The 17,122-nt window shown below is 27.7% G+C and overlaps 3 protein-coding genes across 3 annotated transcripts; 1 reads left to right on the plus strand and 2 right to left on the minus strand.

The window, feature by feature from the left end:
- Positions 1-294: 294 nt before the first annotated feature.
- OCT59_021360 (uncharacterized protein) lies at positions 295-2,558 on the minus strand (the record flags this gene model as incomplete). Its single annotated transcript, XM_066149822.1, has 6 exons — positions 295-902; positions 949-1,620; positions 1,702-2,059; positions 2,126-2,310; positions 2,396-2,465; positions 2,538-2,558. The coding sequence occupies 6 exons, from the start codon at positions 2,556-2,558 to the stop codon at positions 295-297; spliced, it is 1,914 nt and encodes a 637-aa protein (XP_065990689.1).
- A 7,421-nt stretch (positions 2,559-9,979) lies between these two features.
- Positions 9,980-12,844, minus strand: OCT59_021361 (uncharacterized protein). Its single transcript, XM_025309905.2, has 5 exons — positions 12,572-12,844; positions 12,415-12,484; positions 12,004-12,188; positions 11,577-11,934; positions 9,980-11,436 (listed from the first exon to the last, which is right to left on the minus strand). The coding sequence occupies exons 1-5, from the start codon at positions 12,803-12,805 to the stop codon at positions 10,526-10,528; spliced, it is 1,758 nt and encodes a 585-aa protein (XP_025188242.2). The 5' UTR covers positions 12,806-12,844; the 3' UTR covers positions 9,980-10,525.
- Positions 12,845-13,753: 909 nt separating this feature from the next.
- On the plus strand, positions 13,754-15,344 carry OCT59_021362 (uncharacterized protein). Its single transcript, XM_066149823.1, has 3 exons — positions 13,754-14,142; positions 14,208-14,968; positions 15,040-15,344. The coding sequence occupies exons 1-3, from the start codon at positions 13,771-13,773 to the stop codon at positions 15,047-15,049; spliced, it is 1,143 nt and encodes a 380-aa protein (XP_065990690.1). The 5' UTR covers positions 13,754-13,770; the 3' UTR covers positions 15,050-15,344.
- Positions 15,345-17,122: the final 1,778 nt, after the last annotated feature.

Raw genomic sequence — 17,122 nt, forward strand, 5'->3', positions numbered from 1 at the left:
ATGGTATATAATATAATTGATAAACGATGAAAAATTGAAAAATTCACAGGATAATTGATAGATAGGAAAATCCATGTATTTAAATCTAAAATTTCAAAACATTTTGTGGAGTATGAAATTAGTAGTAATTCAGATTAAAATGGTAATTTAGGTTAAGTTTAATTTGTTTAATTTGAATTTGATAATTCAGATAACCATTCTATCAAATATCATCTTTTTTTGTTGATTTTTATATTATTTTAATTATATCGATCTCTTTCAGTTCCTATTCCATTTTTATAACAATTTATAAGATTATCTATTGTCTCTTTCAGCTGCCTCTTTGTATAATTCAAATGCTTTAGTTTCATCTTTTTCAGTTCCTATTCCATTTTGATAACAAGTTCCAAGATTTCTCAATGCATGAATAACACCTTTTTCAGCTGCTTCTTTGTATAATTCAAATGCTTTAGTTTCATCTTTTTCAGTTCCTATTCCATTAAGATAATAATATCCAAGATTATTTATTGCTATAGTGTTGCCTTTTTCAGCTGCTTCTTTGTATAATTCAAATGCTTTAATTTCATCTTTTTCAGTTACTATTCCATAAAAATAATAATTCCCAAGATTTCCCAATGCAAAAATGTTGCCTTTTTCAGCTGCTTCTTTGTATAATTCAAATGCTTTAGTTTCATCTTTTTCAGTTCCTATTCCATTTTGATAACAATTTCCAAGATTTAGTATTGCACCAATTTGACCCTTTTCAGCTATTTCTTTGTATAATTTAAATGCTTTGGTTCCATCTTTTTCAGTTCCTATTCCATAAAAATAACAATCTCCAAGATTTCCCAATGCAAAAATGTTGCCTTTTTCAGCTGCTTCTTTGTATAATTCAAATGCTTTAGTTTCATCTTTTTCAGTTCCTATTCCATTTTGATAACAATTTCCAAGATTTAGTATTGCATCGACTTGACCCCTTTTCAGCTGCTTCTTTGTATAATTTAAATGCTTTATTTTCATCTTTTACAATTCCTATTCCATAAAAATAACAATTCCCAAGATTTCCCAATGCAAAAATGTTGCCTTTTTCAGCTGCTTCTTTGTATAATTCGAATGCTTTATTTTCATCTTTTTCAGTTCCTATTCCATTTTCATAACAATTTCCAAGATTATTTGTTGCACTAGTACTGCCTTTTTCAGCTACTTCTCTGTATAATTCAAATGCTTTGGTTTCATCTTTTTCAGTTCCTATTCCATTTCTATAGCAATATCCAAGATTTAGTATTGCGTCAATTTGACCCTTTTCAGCTACTTCTTTGTATATTTCAAATGCTTTGGTTTCATTTTTTTTAGTTCCTATTCCATTTTGATAATAATATCCAAGATTTAGTATTGCATCAATTTGACCCTTTTCAGCTGCTTCTTTGTATAATTCAAATGCTTTAGTTTCATCTTTTTCAATTCCTATTCCATTTTGATAACAATTTCCAAGATCCTTTATGGCCATAATATCACCTTTTTCAGCTGCTTCTTTGTATAATTCAAATGCTTTAGTTTCATTTGTATTCAATTTGATTGATTTAAGGTCAGAAAATACTTTTTGCATGTCTGGTCTATCATCTGAATTATTTTGCCAACATTCTAAATATATTGGAATTAAAGTTAAATTAGTTTATACTAATAAATTAAATACAAGATACTGAAATTAATAGTTATATATACTTATATAAATATTAATGTAATCAATTGGTGTATTAGGAATTGGTGATTCTCTTTTTCCATTTATAATTTCCATTATTAATTTTGGTTTTTGATAAAATTTATCATAAGATTTGAACGGCTTTTGACCAGATGATATCTCCCATAGAAGTACTCCAACACTATACACATCTGATTTTTTACTTGGTTTATAGTGGTAACCATTAGTATCATTTTTTGTTTGCTCTTGAAAATGTTGTGGATCAATATAAGGTACTATTCCAAGAATATCTTTTTGAGTTGATACTTCAGCCAATCTACGTGAAAGTCCAAAGTCTGCTAATTTTATTGTATTCTGGTGGATGAGTATATTATCTGAGTGCTATTTTATAAAAGAAATCAAATTAATACATATTTAAATAAAAATCGTGGTTAACAAAATACATACTAGATCACAATGAATGATATCATTTTGGTGTATACATGATACTGCATCAGCAATTTGAATAGCAAACTGCAATTTCATTTTCCAATCTAATTTATCAAAATTGACTTTTAAATAATTTCCCAATGTCCCACTATCTGCACATTCAAGAATAAGTAAATAATTTGACTCTATATTATCTTCATTATCTAAATTAAAAAATAAGGGTAAATTTAGTAGTTTATCAATAAATTTGATTTTTATTAAATAAAAATCAGCATCATTAATACCTACTTTTTCTTTCGGTAATACCAAAGAATTTAATAATGTTTGTATGAAAACTAACTCTGTGTAATAATTTTATCTATGTATAAAAAAAAATTTTTATTTAGCAAAATATCAAGAGTTGACAAGATTTAAACAAAATGTTATGTACCTCATTAATAATTTCTTTCATAATAAGACTATTATTGCTGAAAGATTTTAATGCAACAACAGTATTTGAATTCTTCCAAGTAGCTTGGCGTATGTTGCTAAATGCCCACAGCCGATAACTTTAACATTATTAAATTCGGTATAATCGTAGTAATTAATGTAGCCTTTAGTAATACCATCCTTAAACCATTGAATCTGTTTGTCTATATTTTTATTGGAACTTCCTTCCATATTTTCTATAAGAATAGTTAAATATGACGATAACGAACAATACGAGTATACTACTTTATTATGCATTTATGTACTACCTGATATACATGAATGGAGTGTTTCACATAAAGATACGAATCATGTGATCGACTTATAAGGTGAAGTAAATATAAATAAAGCACCCCCCTTTTTTTGTGCAAGTTCAATTTTCAAAAAAAGGTCCGTCATTAAGGATTTTTTTCTTTGGCATAAAAGCTTTTAAACTTACAATGTGGGTGTAATTTTTCACCTGCTCTGCAAGTTTACTTATGATTCGGAAGAAGGTTTGAATGTCAATTTTGACTTTACATATAGATGATTAATTTATCGTCTTTGCCGATCATTTCCAAAAATAGATTTAGCGAAAAGAAAAATTTTTGCCAAATAAGTCGATAACGACATTTAAAACCGCTTTTGTCGCTTTATGTAGGACTTGCAGAGCAGCAAAAATTACACCTAGGTAGTAACATTTTTATTATTTTGTTGCGCCACAATCAGCAAACCTGGCTACACAAAGAAATTTCCCGTGAAAAGAGCATTTTCACGTGATCACCCATTTTATTCATATTTACCCCAAAAAATTTCAACCCCACGTGATTTTTGGCCGGCATTAAGAAATTAAGCATGTGACAAATAAGGCGTGATAAATAGTCCCTGGAATTACAGTAGAAAACAAGAAGGGTGTGACACCGGTGACAAATTTTTAAGGTCACGTGGGTGTAAAATTTTTGTGGCGATGATACTGGGGAAGATTTTTATTCATCACAAGGCACTTTTTTTCAGGGGTAGTTCACAAAGCACACCTTTTTTGTGTGCCAGGTTCGTGGCACAGCAAATTTTAAAAAATCATCATTAAGGTTTTTTTCTTCGATATAGAGCTTTTATTAAACTTATAATGTAGATGTAATTTCACCTGTTCCGCAAGTTTACTTAGGATTCGGAAGAAGGTTACGAATGCCGATTTTAACTTTACATATAAATGATTGATTTACCGTCTTTGTCGATCATTTCCAAAAAAATGGATTTCGAGAAAGAAAAATTTTTGTTAAATAAGTCAATAATGTTATTCAAAATCGCCTTTATCGCTCTAAGTAAACTTGAAGAGCAGTCGAAATTACATTTATCTAGTAATTTTTGAAGTTATATGTTATTAAAAAAAATTTTCTCTTTATGAATTTTCGTTGCGCTGGCTGCGCCACGAACATGGCACACAAATTAAAATGACGTAGAGTTCTCTTTTGCATCCGGTTTATTAAATAAAAATAAAATGGTTGTTTTTATGTGATATAAAATAGTTATTTATTTTTGTTTTTTAGTTTTAGTCCTTTTAGTTTAACTCTTTATTTGATATTAGACCAATAAATAAATAAGATATATATTCATTGTAAAATTCCAATATCTGATATATATCAACTATTATATGACAATATTCGTTGAAATTAGGTTTATTAATAAATATCGGTTGACGTGACTAAAAAAAATTTTCCTGACCTTAAACCCAAGTACTCAATGCAATTTCACGTTCTCACATAATTTAACACAACTTAACTCCCTTATTTTTCAAATAATAAAAATGTTTACATCACATTGTTATAATTTACTGCTGTTGAAATCGAAGTAATTTCTCCGTCTATCTATTAATAGTGTGCTATAAATCTTTTGGTCATCGGCATTTTTGTGGTTAACAAAGGTGATTGTATTCAAGCACTAGCGGTAGCTGAAGTAATGACAAAAAATTTTTTCGAAATTAGCGCAAAAAAGTTGATTAAAGTCTTAATTTTAATTTTTGCCATACCTATAGGCCATAAGTTTGGAGAAAATTCTATATTACCCCTGACATAGTGACATAGCAAACTAAGCATTACTATTTAAACAATTTATTAAAGATTTATTAGACAATGGTATTCCACTTTGTTATTTTCTTGGAATATTGGTATGACAGCTCGTCAGTTTGTCTATGATTGGTAAACCAGCGAGACATTATTTAACATCGATGTCATCATATCTTTTTTTATAAAGAAATGTCTTTATCTCTCGTCTCATTTCTAAGTTATATAGACCGCTGTGGGAGGTGTTGGACAAGTTGTGGGTCAAACTGTTAAGTTTAAGGATTATAGGGAGTTGGGGATAATAGGGTTTTCCCCCAGAAGGAAAAAACCGTAGTAAATATAACATGTGCGTGATTAACTATTTTAATTCTCCTTTTTATTGACATTTTAAACAGTACTTTTAAATTAGGGATTTCCCGGTTATCTATGAAAATAAACGAAGGTTTTCGGCCATTTATAAACATAATCAATTACTCTCAAAAAATTAGCATGGAGTGACACTTAGTGCGACAGGGGATTATGATTTATATTTTTAATTCTGATTAATGTGCCAACTATATCGACCCAATCACAATATAGTAAATACGTTAAAAAAGCAGTAACGATAATAGTCCTTTTTCATAATCAAATACCGCATCTCCCACGTTGATTATTACTCACACCATATTGAAAACATCAGAAAGAAAAGCCCGGGGAACATAAATTTACTTCACATTTAGATTGATTGATCTTTATTTTGACAAATGATTAAAATGAATATTTTTATTTTTTTCAATAAAAACTTTAAATATTCTTACAAAACGGACACTTATTTTTTACATTATCATTTTTTTTTTAGACGTAATGATTTTGTAATACTTTGTAACAACTAATATTTTTATTAATTTGCAATAATTTTAAAATGTTTTACAAGTATTAATGTTTTTATTATAAAAATTAATATTTTTTATCCATACGTCGCAAAATTAAGTAACAATTATATATTTTTATTAATATGTAAAGATTTTTAAAATATTTCGTGGATTATTATTCAATGTTATTAGAAAAAATAAGTTTCAGTTTCATATTAAATAAAAATGCACCATTTGGATATTAATATACTGAATAAAATTTAATAAATTATTTTAAAATTTTTGTATTCATGAAGATATTAAGTGTCGGGATAATGAATATTAGGATTCTGATCGTTGGGATTTTTGTAAATCCGTTATTTTCACAAGGATATTTTACATATTTTTATTACTATGTAATGACTCAATGACTCATGCAATTTAAGATGCTCATATATATTATAATTGTATTTGAAATTCCTTTTTAAATCACGAAAAAAATACAGTAAAATTCAGCCAACTATATTCTAGTCCTTAACAAATTTAATCGCAGATTTGCCAATTTTAAGCTCTAGAAATTTAAAAACTCCCTTATCTAAAATACTCGCACCACAATTTTACCCTCATAGCGGCAAAATACCCGGTAAAGTTTCACTACATTTAATGAGAAATGCAAAGTGTAATTTTCATGTGGAATATAATTATAATGGTTAAAGAAGACAAATATAAGGAAAATGCTACTAATAGAATTAAAAATTCACTTCAATCTTAGATAATATGCCGTTAATGTGAATCCTTAAGGCATAGGAAAATGGATTAGTTTTATAAGTATTAATGGAAATTAAATATTCAAAATATTTATTTATATACTTCCAAAAACATAATAGCCACAAAACTTGAACTCTTTAATAAGGTGTTTATTACATCATTCTAATTTGTTTTACAGTGATTTGATCGCAATATATATTCTTAATTATCTTTATAGAGTTGCCATCCACTTGGATAAAAGCGGTCATATTATAAGAAACTTTTGATCCTAGTTAATTAAGCGTATATAAAATGTATATTGTCTGCTTGTGCGGGCTTTCGTTCAATAGTTTCGTTTTTGATGTTTGCAACAGCTCGGATTTCGGTAAATTGTTCATATTATTTTATCATGACAAATATAACGTTAATCAAATACTGTAATATTAATATAATGTAGGGATTGCTTATTTGGAAAATATAACGTTTATTTGCTTTGAAACTAAATTTTTTAATAATCATAATTTTCAAGTATCAAAGTTTAACAATCGATAAAATAAAAAGAAAATTTTCGGTAACGTAAAAAGCAGTAAATATATTAATAAACTTCTCACCATGTATTTTTTCTGCGAAGTTTATTATTCTTTTATTATATGCAGTAGAACTATCAAGTTTTGAAAAGACTTTATTAATACAATAAAAATATTATCTTTATTACATTAATAAGAAAACCAACAATAGATTTTACGAAATAAAAAAGAATCGTGAGAAATATTTTAGATAAAAGTTTCTTTAGTGCTTCGATCCGAGTCCGGTTTATCCGGATTTTATTCAGGATTTCGACGGATTTTTATCCGGATTGTAAGTTTCGGATAATTTAAAGTATTTCGGGAACTAATGATCAGAACTCTATGATTCATAAGCTCTTAATGCTACGAATGTGATCATAGTACTGAAAATTAAAAATAATAAGTTTTAACCCGAATTTTATTTTAATAACTATTTTCATCTGGATAAAATAATTATTTTATCCGGATAACGGTTTTTATCCGGATCGAAGAACTACGGTCGTACGCAGTAAAAATAATTTCTTTAAAAAAAAGCTTATACAACTACTTTGTTTTATTTTATCTATTTTAATTTTTTTTTAATCACAAGCCCATTTTCATATGATATTAATCATTGACGTGCCCGTCGCGTCCTCTTTTTCAACGCTAAAATAAATACTAATTTTTAAACAAATGAAATTATGACATTATTGTTCACTCAATGGAATGTTATACAAAAAAATAAGCGAAACCCACAAAGACCTTTGCGAGTTACAATTATCAACCCTGTAAAAAATGTTGATCCGTGTTTTATAATTCCATGTTTTATAGTCTTAAATCATGGAAATTTCATCTCTTTAACACGGATATCCGTGAATGTATCATTTCACGGAATTTTTACGAAAGCCATGGAAATATTCGGATAAAAATTTTTTATAGGGAACAGTGATTCGCTGAAGAACTTTTTTAAATTGAGTCATTTTAATATACTGTTAAACTATCATAGTTTAGTCCTGCAATCCATGATTGGTATGAGTTTTTTCCTTAAAATAGATAACTTTTAAATCATACAGTACAAAACTTGAAAGTACTATATACAGTATGGGCCGTGACTTATAGTACCATGAATGATGTTATTGTGATTCACAGCTGCGACGTAAAAATCATGATGCCTATCCCGTGTCCATTAAAATATCAAACCAAACTGAGAGAAAAATTAGATTACATAGATCATTTTTCCAAAAATTTTCAAAAATTCCGTACCGTACCGTACTATATATATTATATATATTAGAGCCAGTACAGTACGGTACGGTTAATTTTTTTTATATATATCCAAATAACTACGGACATTAATGTCCAAATAACCACCATAGTTAAATGGACATTGGTGTCCAAATAATCATTATGCTAAATGTACCATTTAATTATGGTGGTTATTTGGAAGGTTATGCCTTACGGTGTCCGGTCCGATGATCCTTCTGAGTTCAGTCATGTCAATTTTTAGCACAGTCATGTGAATTTGGGTCCGGATCATCGGACCATGCGGTCCAGTTATTCGCTTAAAATTACTTGGGTCCGATTGATTATAAAGCTTGATCTACGCGATTTTTTTTTGCTATTCGCTTTATAATGAGAGTTAAAAAAAAATCATTTTTACTAATATAAATATTTAATGGGATAATAGTTGTAGTAGATTTTGTAATAAGCTAATGCAAAATGTATTCGCATAAATTGCAAGGTCCCTCTTGTTTCAATAAAATTAAGATGCAAGCATTGTTACTTTTAATTTTTGCATTTTATTGTATAAAATATTTATTTAAATCTACAACTAATTATTAAATACAAGAAAAAAAAATAAAATGTAGATCGGTCATGTCGGTCTGATCGATCAAAATCACAGGACTCAGAAAAGTTAACTCAGTCTGATAGTAGCAAAGTCCGATTAAAGTTTAAATTCGGTCTGCATCAAAATTCATATGACTGTGCTAAAAATTAACATGACTGGACTCAGAAAGATCATCGGACCGGACTCAGTAAAGATATATTCTTATTTGGACATTAATGTCCGTAAGATTATGCTGTTCTAAAATACGTTAATTTCTTTCATCAAAAATAAAAAATATTTAACTACATACTAGGCCGGTTCACTTCTGGTCGGATGTATTAATATCGTTAATTTTTAAATACAGTATATCGGTTTTATTTATTTTTCTTTTTTCGATCTTAGGACTAATATGGAACGCTATAACTAGGTTTAAAGGAATAAATATCAATTTACAACACTCCTCTTTAATAAATAACACAATCGCATGTAATACACATTATTTATTTTTTTTTAAGAAAGTTGAAACTTGAAAGTTATCAGTAACACACTAAAAAAAAAGAAACTACGAATAACGTTTCAGAATATGTTCATTCTATTAAATAAAAAATTAAAAAGCTTAATTAGTATATACGTTAAGAAATACTCAACTATCTTGTTGAAACGCTAAATTTTAGTAAAATTCTCTACTTAAAAGTTTTTAATTTCAATATAGGGATTGAAGCCCAATATTGAGACACCCCATGCCGAGAGAAACTCAGTAAGATTCGGTATAACTCAGAATAAATAAAAACTACACCACCGTGTTCGGACCAGTGCTCCGAATCTAACAATATGGTTTTACCTTATTCTGAACTTTACCGAGTTTTACCGAATGTACCGAGTCGTCTCTCGGTAAACTATTAGGTGTCCCGTACATTATGAAATCAGCTGTAATATATGTTACAAAGGGACCGAGAAAAGTATCGGCATACGTTCCATCGCGAAATTATACAATATCAATACAACGCGGTTTTTCTTATTATACGTGAAACGGGACAATGAAATTTATCGATACAGGAAATTATCGATACATCGGGGATCGGTACATAGAGGTTTGACTGTATTCATTTATGTAATCTGTCATATTGGCTACTTTTCTTTCCTCCTTTACCGACACAATTTTTGAAGTTAATTATTTTACAATAGATAAATACGATTTAACATATGGTGTTAAATTATTTATTCAGAATTCAAATTACATCATTCCTTTTCAATAATAAAATCATTATCTCTATATTGAGGAGGCAGTAAGAATTTTACCTGATTGAATCACAAAAGATTAATTAATAACACCAAAGAAAGAAACGTGTATGTATATATATATTGAACAAAAAATTATTAAAATATACGTCAATGTATTACTCAACTACCTTGTTAACGTTAAATTTTTATTTTTTATTAAAAATTTCTGCTCAAAAATCGTTAATTTCGTATAATTAATTAATTATTCATCTACCGTACGAATAAAATACTCAAAATCTAATAGAAATAGGAAACGTTTGATATTAAATCTCAACGCGTAGACGGATTAATACAGTATATACGAAGCAGTAATTTTAATAAAAACGAATTAATATACATTTTAGATAGTTAATTTTGAAAAAAAAAAAAATTTTTTGATATCGAACTTAAACATACCGACAAAGAAATAAAGATAATTCCATTTGTTACACCGAATTATGTTATGATGAAAAATTAATACAATTGTTTTTTACTTAAATGTAAAACATCATTACATGAAATACTTACTTATTTTCATTTAATTATATATTTTCTGAATCTAATTACTGTAAAGTTCTATTAAAAATGTTACAACATAATTCTCTTAAAACCTAATTTCCCTAAATACGTCATTCTATAAAATGTTCCACACATATTTCAAATAAATGTTAAAATATCAAAATCTATTAAGAAAAAAATTACTATAACTTATTTTCATATTCTTCATATAATTTGAGCGCTTTAATTTCATCTTTTTCAGTTCCTACTCCTTTTTCATAACAATACCCAAGATCATATATTGAATATACATGCCCTTTCTCAACTAATTCTTTATATAATTCAAATGCTTTAATTTCATCTTTTACGGTTCCAATTCCATGTTGATAACATTCTCCAAGATTATTCATTGAAATAATATCACCTTTTTCAGCTGCTTCTTTATATAATTTAAATGCCTTAATCTCATCTTTTATAATGCCAATTCCATGTTGGTAGCAATACGCAAGATTATTTAACGCGTTAACGTCACCTTTCTCAGCCGCATTTTCATACAATTCAAATGCCTTAATCACATTTTTTTTAACTCCAACTCCATAAAAATAGCATTCTCCAAGTTGATATGTCGACTTAATATTACCCTTTTCAGCCGCTGTTTTATATAATTCAAATGCTTTATTTGCATCTTTTTCGATCCCTATTCCATGTCGAAAAAAATCACCAAGAAGAATAATATTTTGTCGTTTATCCATATTATCCAAAAAATAATTCATTATTTCATTCTCATTCTTGTTATTTGGCGTAATATATTGTTTAATTAACTGAATATAATTGTCTTTATCAATCCCTCCTTGAAGAAATTTTTCATATAATAAGAAAAGTTTGTTAATAAGTTTTTTGTGATAATCGAAATTAAATGAACTTCCATCTATCTCCATAGTATTACTTTCAGGAAGTTTAATTTGTAATGAATTAGTTATATTAGTAATCCATGAACAAAGATTATCGTCTCTATTATTACATTTCAACTTTTCATTTTTATTCTCTAGTGATTTTAGGTCTGAAAATACTTGATGAATGTCTGGTCTATCTTCTGGATTACACTGCCAGCAACCTAAAATAATTTTTAAATTAAATAATAAAGGGAATTAGATTATAACATAAATGATAAGGAACGACCAGCGTCGTAAATATTACGAATGATAAATTATCAAGAATAAATTATTATTATTATAAAAATAAATAATATATTACTTGTATAAACTTCAACATATTTATCGGGCATCCCAGGTACTGGACTTTCTCTTTTTCCATTTTGAAGCTCCGTAATTAATGTGTGTGAATAATAGGATTCAAACGGTAATCGTCCAGACGATATCTCCCATAGAAGCACACCGACACTATATACATCTGATTTCTTGTTTGCTTTATAATGTTGTTCATTATTGGTTTGTTCTTTTGGCTCTTTTTGATCTTTAAAAAGTAATGGATCGATATAAGGCAACATTCCAATAACTCCCTTGACAGAATTTGATACTTCAGCCAATCTACGTGAAAGACCAAAATCCGCTAATTTGACCTTGTTCTGATGAACTAATATATTCTTTGAATGCTATTTTTTTTACAAATTAAAAATTAATATCAATAATAATGTAATAAAAATCAAAAACAAAATACGTACCAAATCACGATGTATAATATTCTTTTGATGTAAACATGAGACCGCATCAGAAATTTGTATAGCAAATTGTAACTTTGTACTCAAATCCAATTTACTGAAATTTTCTTTTAAATAATCCCTCAACGTACCACTATCAGCATATTCAAGAATAAATAAGTAATCTGGATCAATACTATCCTCATTATCTGAAATATGATAATATATTTATTATTAATAATTAAATTTTGTTTAATATGATACAACACTTATTGAAGATAATATACAAGCAATATGGACTTTGTAATTAGAAGAAGGGAATTGTTTGTAAAAAAAAAAAGAAAAAAAATAGCGCATACACCGTAAATACCGGGACGTTTTGATAACCTAATAAGCACTGCAGAGTGGGCCTTATTGATGTTGATGATTACTTACTTTTTCTTTTAGTAATACCAAAAAATTTAATAATATTTGCGTGAAAATGAACCTCCTGTAATAATTGTAACTATAAAAGAAAAATATTTGTTATAACATTAATATTACTTATTTTTTGACAAATATTAAATGATATTTTTTTATTCTTATCATTTACCTCATTAACAATTTCTTTCATAATACAAGTACCTTTAAAAGATTTTAGTGCAACAACGGTATCGGAACCCTTCCAATTTGTTTTATACACATTACCAAATCCTCCTTTACCTACAAATTCTTGATTTTGAAATTCACTATAATCATGATAATTTATGTAACGATTTTTAATTCCATTCTCGATCCATCGAATTGATTCATCTGTGTCTGTGTTAACATTTATACTATTTGCCATTTTTTTAAAAAGAATTTTGTCTTGAGAAAGAAAAACTCCGGTGAAAAAAAAATGCATGCACAAAAATAATTATACTAAATCGAGTGTTGATCCGGCACACATTTCCGGATCGACAAGTCACATGATTGTGAGTGCAGTCAGATGATCTTTCTAAGTGTTGTCTTGAATATCACCATTTGTATAATATTATCTGAGTCTATAAATTCAAAAAATTCAAACAGATCAGACTTATTTGATTATTCGGTTAACCAATTAACCGATTAACGTTAGTCGTCTTTTTTTATTAGCTATAAAAAAAATGTAAAAATATATATATACTGAACATCTATGTATATTATCAAATTAATGAGCACGAAAACTACATTAAAAAATAATTATTACTAAACTTCTTTATCCTCTTTATATAGAAATAAAAAAATTTTTCGCTCAAAATTTTCATCCAATCAAAGGTCCTCACGTAATGTGATTTGGTCCGTGTTGATTTTTTTTAAAAAAAATATATAATAATAAACATAATAAAAATACAATGTACTAAAAAAATTCATCGTAAATAGTATTAGTAATGTTAAAAAATAAATATTTCATAGTAAATATTCTCTTACTAAATTTGATTCATTTGATTAAAAATGCCATAATGCAAATTATTACACTATAAAAAATCTTTGTAAAAAGTTTTGCAATTTCACGCCCATCTTTTTTAAAATTAAGCTGTGGCTGAATCTTTTTTTTAAATGAGTTGATATTTTTAGTAATACTAATTACTTATTGGAATAATAGATTTTAAGATTCACATTGAAAACAGGGGAATTATAATCTGTATTCCGAATGGATCATATGTAAGATTAGATCATTTTAACATATTACTTACCAAATATGGAAACAATAATGGGAACTTTATAATATTAAAATTTTTATATAAATATGGTAGTTTACTGTCATTTAACTTTCACTCTTTCAATTATATTATGGGACGACTCAGATATTCTTACACTTGTGGAGTATGCAATTTTAAAACCAAAACGATTCCATGTACAAAATGTACTAAATATGAACGTCATAATAATTTTGACAGCGGATATAAAAATGTAGATGATATGATTATTGCATCACAAAGCCATGCGAAAGATGATAGGGATTTTCTTGAATGGATAGAATTCTCTCAGTTAAGAATTTTAGAAACATTGGATGAAGGAGGATTTGGAACAGTTTATAAAGCTAAATGGCTTGACGGTTTACCTATGGATGCAAGTGATGTTGGTAGAGCTTGGAATAGAAGTCATTTTAATTATGTTGTCGCAGTAAAATTCTTTCATAATAATAAAGATTTTTTAAAAGAGGTAAAGTAACATTTTTGAAGATATTATTATTATTAAAAAAATCCTAATATTTTATTTTATTTAAGTTTACAAATATTTACAAGATGGTAAGAAAATTTTCCGAAGAGAACGAATTTCCATCAAATATCGTTCATTATTATGGTGCTACATATGATTACGACAATGAGCATTACGGTATTGTTATGGAATACTATTCACATACTTCTTTGATTAATCATCTAACTTATAATTGGCAAGAAATTTATTGGATGGAAAAATTATATATTCTTCGAGACATTTCCTATGGGCTCCATACACTTCATAGTCAAAACCTAATTCACGGAGATTTGCATAGCGGTAATGTAATGATTGATTATACCGATGAATCGGATATCGCATTTCTTGGTGATCTGGGATTTTGTAGATTTGAAGAAACCGTGATAACAAATAATTGTTTTAATGGCGTAATACCTTTTATTGCTCCAGAAATCTTTGAAGGATTTCCATATAGCAAAAAAGCTGACATTTATAGTTTTGGAATGATTATGTATCATATTTCAACTAACAAAGCTCCTTTCTATTATCGAGCCCATGATACTAAATTAGCCAAACAAATTTCTAATGGACTTAGACCAAAAGTTTATCAAGAAGATGGAATTCCACGTTGTTTTGTAAATTTAATGCGTAATTGTTGGAATTCTGATGTTAGAAGTCGACCTAATGCTTACACTTTATATGAGAAATTCAATTCTTGGATCGAGTATAGTGAAGCATTTGAAGATATGGAATGGAACATAACTGAGCCATCTATTTATCATAGAAAAGCTGTTTATACGAGCCGATCATGGTAAGATTTTCGTAAAAAAAATTTATAATTACAAGATACGTCGACATTTATATAATAAAATTTAAATTTAGGTGGCAATAAAATTTTATTATGAAGTTTTTACAAAATTATAGTATAGTATTTAGTCCGAATTGCTAAGGATAATGGTTCTTTATAAAGTATATTCATCTACTATTAATTAGGAAGGAAATTTCACTATTAATTATATACAGTAATATGTTTTATGTTTTATTTATAATTTATCAAATTCACTATTTTATAATTTGCACTATAAACAATTTGCATTTTTAAAATCAAAAAAAAAAGAAACTGTGTTATGCTTGTCACATACAAAATATGCTCTATTAAACTTTTAATCACATTGTTATAAATTCTCGCTTTTGATTGGCTTTTTATTTAACTTATCACAAAAATTGGAAAAAACGAAAAAATTCTCTTTAAGTTGATCTTTGTCGTACGCTTATTGAAAAATTCTTTCACAATCTTTAAACATATTTGCGTAATAACTTGCTAAAAGAATAAAGTTTGCAGATCATTTTGTACTTGTTGCAATATATTCAACAGATAATTTTGATAGGATAGCATTACTAAAGAAAGTATTCAAATTTAAATGAGTAATTAAATGAATACTGAAGTCTGTCCTTAATAACTCTGATATGTTAGTAGTTTAGGAATTCGGCGTGGATCATGGGAAATTTTTGTTTACATATTGCGTTATTTTTAGGACACTCATTTTACGGAAAATCCGTTAAAGGATTAACTCAACGGGAAATAATGGTGTAGTTTATAAATTGAAATCACGCTTGATGTGACATTTAATATATCTATTTTAATTTATTCAGCATTTTATACATACCTGCTTTACGTAAAATAAATAAATTAATATCTATTAGATATATACGGGATCCGTCCAAAATCCCGAAGCTCGGAATCTCGATGGTACAATATCCCGACATTCTAAATTCCGACACTCAAAATCCTGACAAAATCTTAATCCCAAAATGTCATATAATAATTATAATCCCGACACCCAATAATACTGATTTTCTTTCTAAATCATTTCGGTATTTTGAATTTCGAGCTTGGCTTAGATTATAACATTTCGGTATTTTGATTTTTCAGATTTTGATATCGGGATATTAATCTTATTATACCATCGGGATTCTGAGCTTCGGGATTTCGTACCAAACTCATATACTGTATACACAGTGAATTTCAGTTTATCTCTTTATCGGAACTATTAGTTCCAACAAAAAGAAATCTGATGTTTTTTGAGTCAATTAGGAGTCGGTTCTGCTCATTTTTTTATCTTGAAAAAAAAAAATATTAAAATATCTTTAACTCGTATAAAAAATTAAAATCTGTCGCTTCGAATCACGTGATTTGAATCATTGTCGATCCCTTTTTTTTTTATATTCCGTCTTTTTTCCGTAAAAGGCTCATATTTCCGGAATTAATAACCTTATATCCCAAATTTATCGAATTATTTACATCTTCCGTGAATGGGTCCGTGAAAGGCTCATTTTTACGGAGTTTTTACAGAAATAACGGATAAAATTTGTTATAGGGCTTAGGGACTGTAGTTGTTATAATTTTATTGAAGCGATCGGACGATCGGCATCATTCGGAAAATGTGATGCAATTACCGTACATCTAAAGAGCATGTACATATTCCGTCAACGGAAAAAGACATCTACAGTTTTGACGTGGAAAACTTACCAGCAAAGCTTTATCCGCTATTTCTATAAGTTAACCTGGTCGATTTCGGATCCAACTATTTGCATTGTTTGAAAAACTCAACATAATTCATTACGAAAATATTCAAAGAGATTCAAAAATCGTAAGGTATGATAAAAATAATTGACTATTTTTTAATTGTACAATTTTATATAATGTTACGTTTCATAAAATATTTTAATGTTTTACAAATATTTAACAAAAAAAAAATAATAATAATAATGTTTTTATTTAATATTTCTATTTACAACTTAATATGTTCAGTAATATAATTCGTAAAAAAAATTTATTGAGACCCTGAAAATGTAAAATTCCAATGAGACGCAACTCATAATTAGTAATCAGAAAACAGAATCACAATAAATTTTTGTTAATAGATTATCTGCGCACAATCAATATTTGTAATTGTTCATTTAT

Source organism: Rhizophagus irregularis, chromosome 3, assembly GCF_026210795.1.
Source record: "Rhizophagus irregularis chromosome 3, complete sequence".
Taxonomy (NCBI): Eukaryota; Fungi; Glomeromycota; class Glomeromycetes; order Glomerales; family Glomeraceae; genus Rhizophagus; species Rhizophagus irregularis.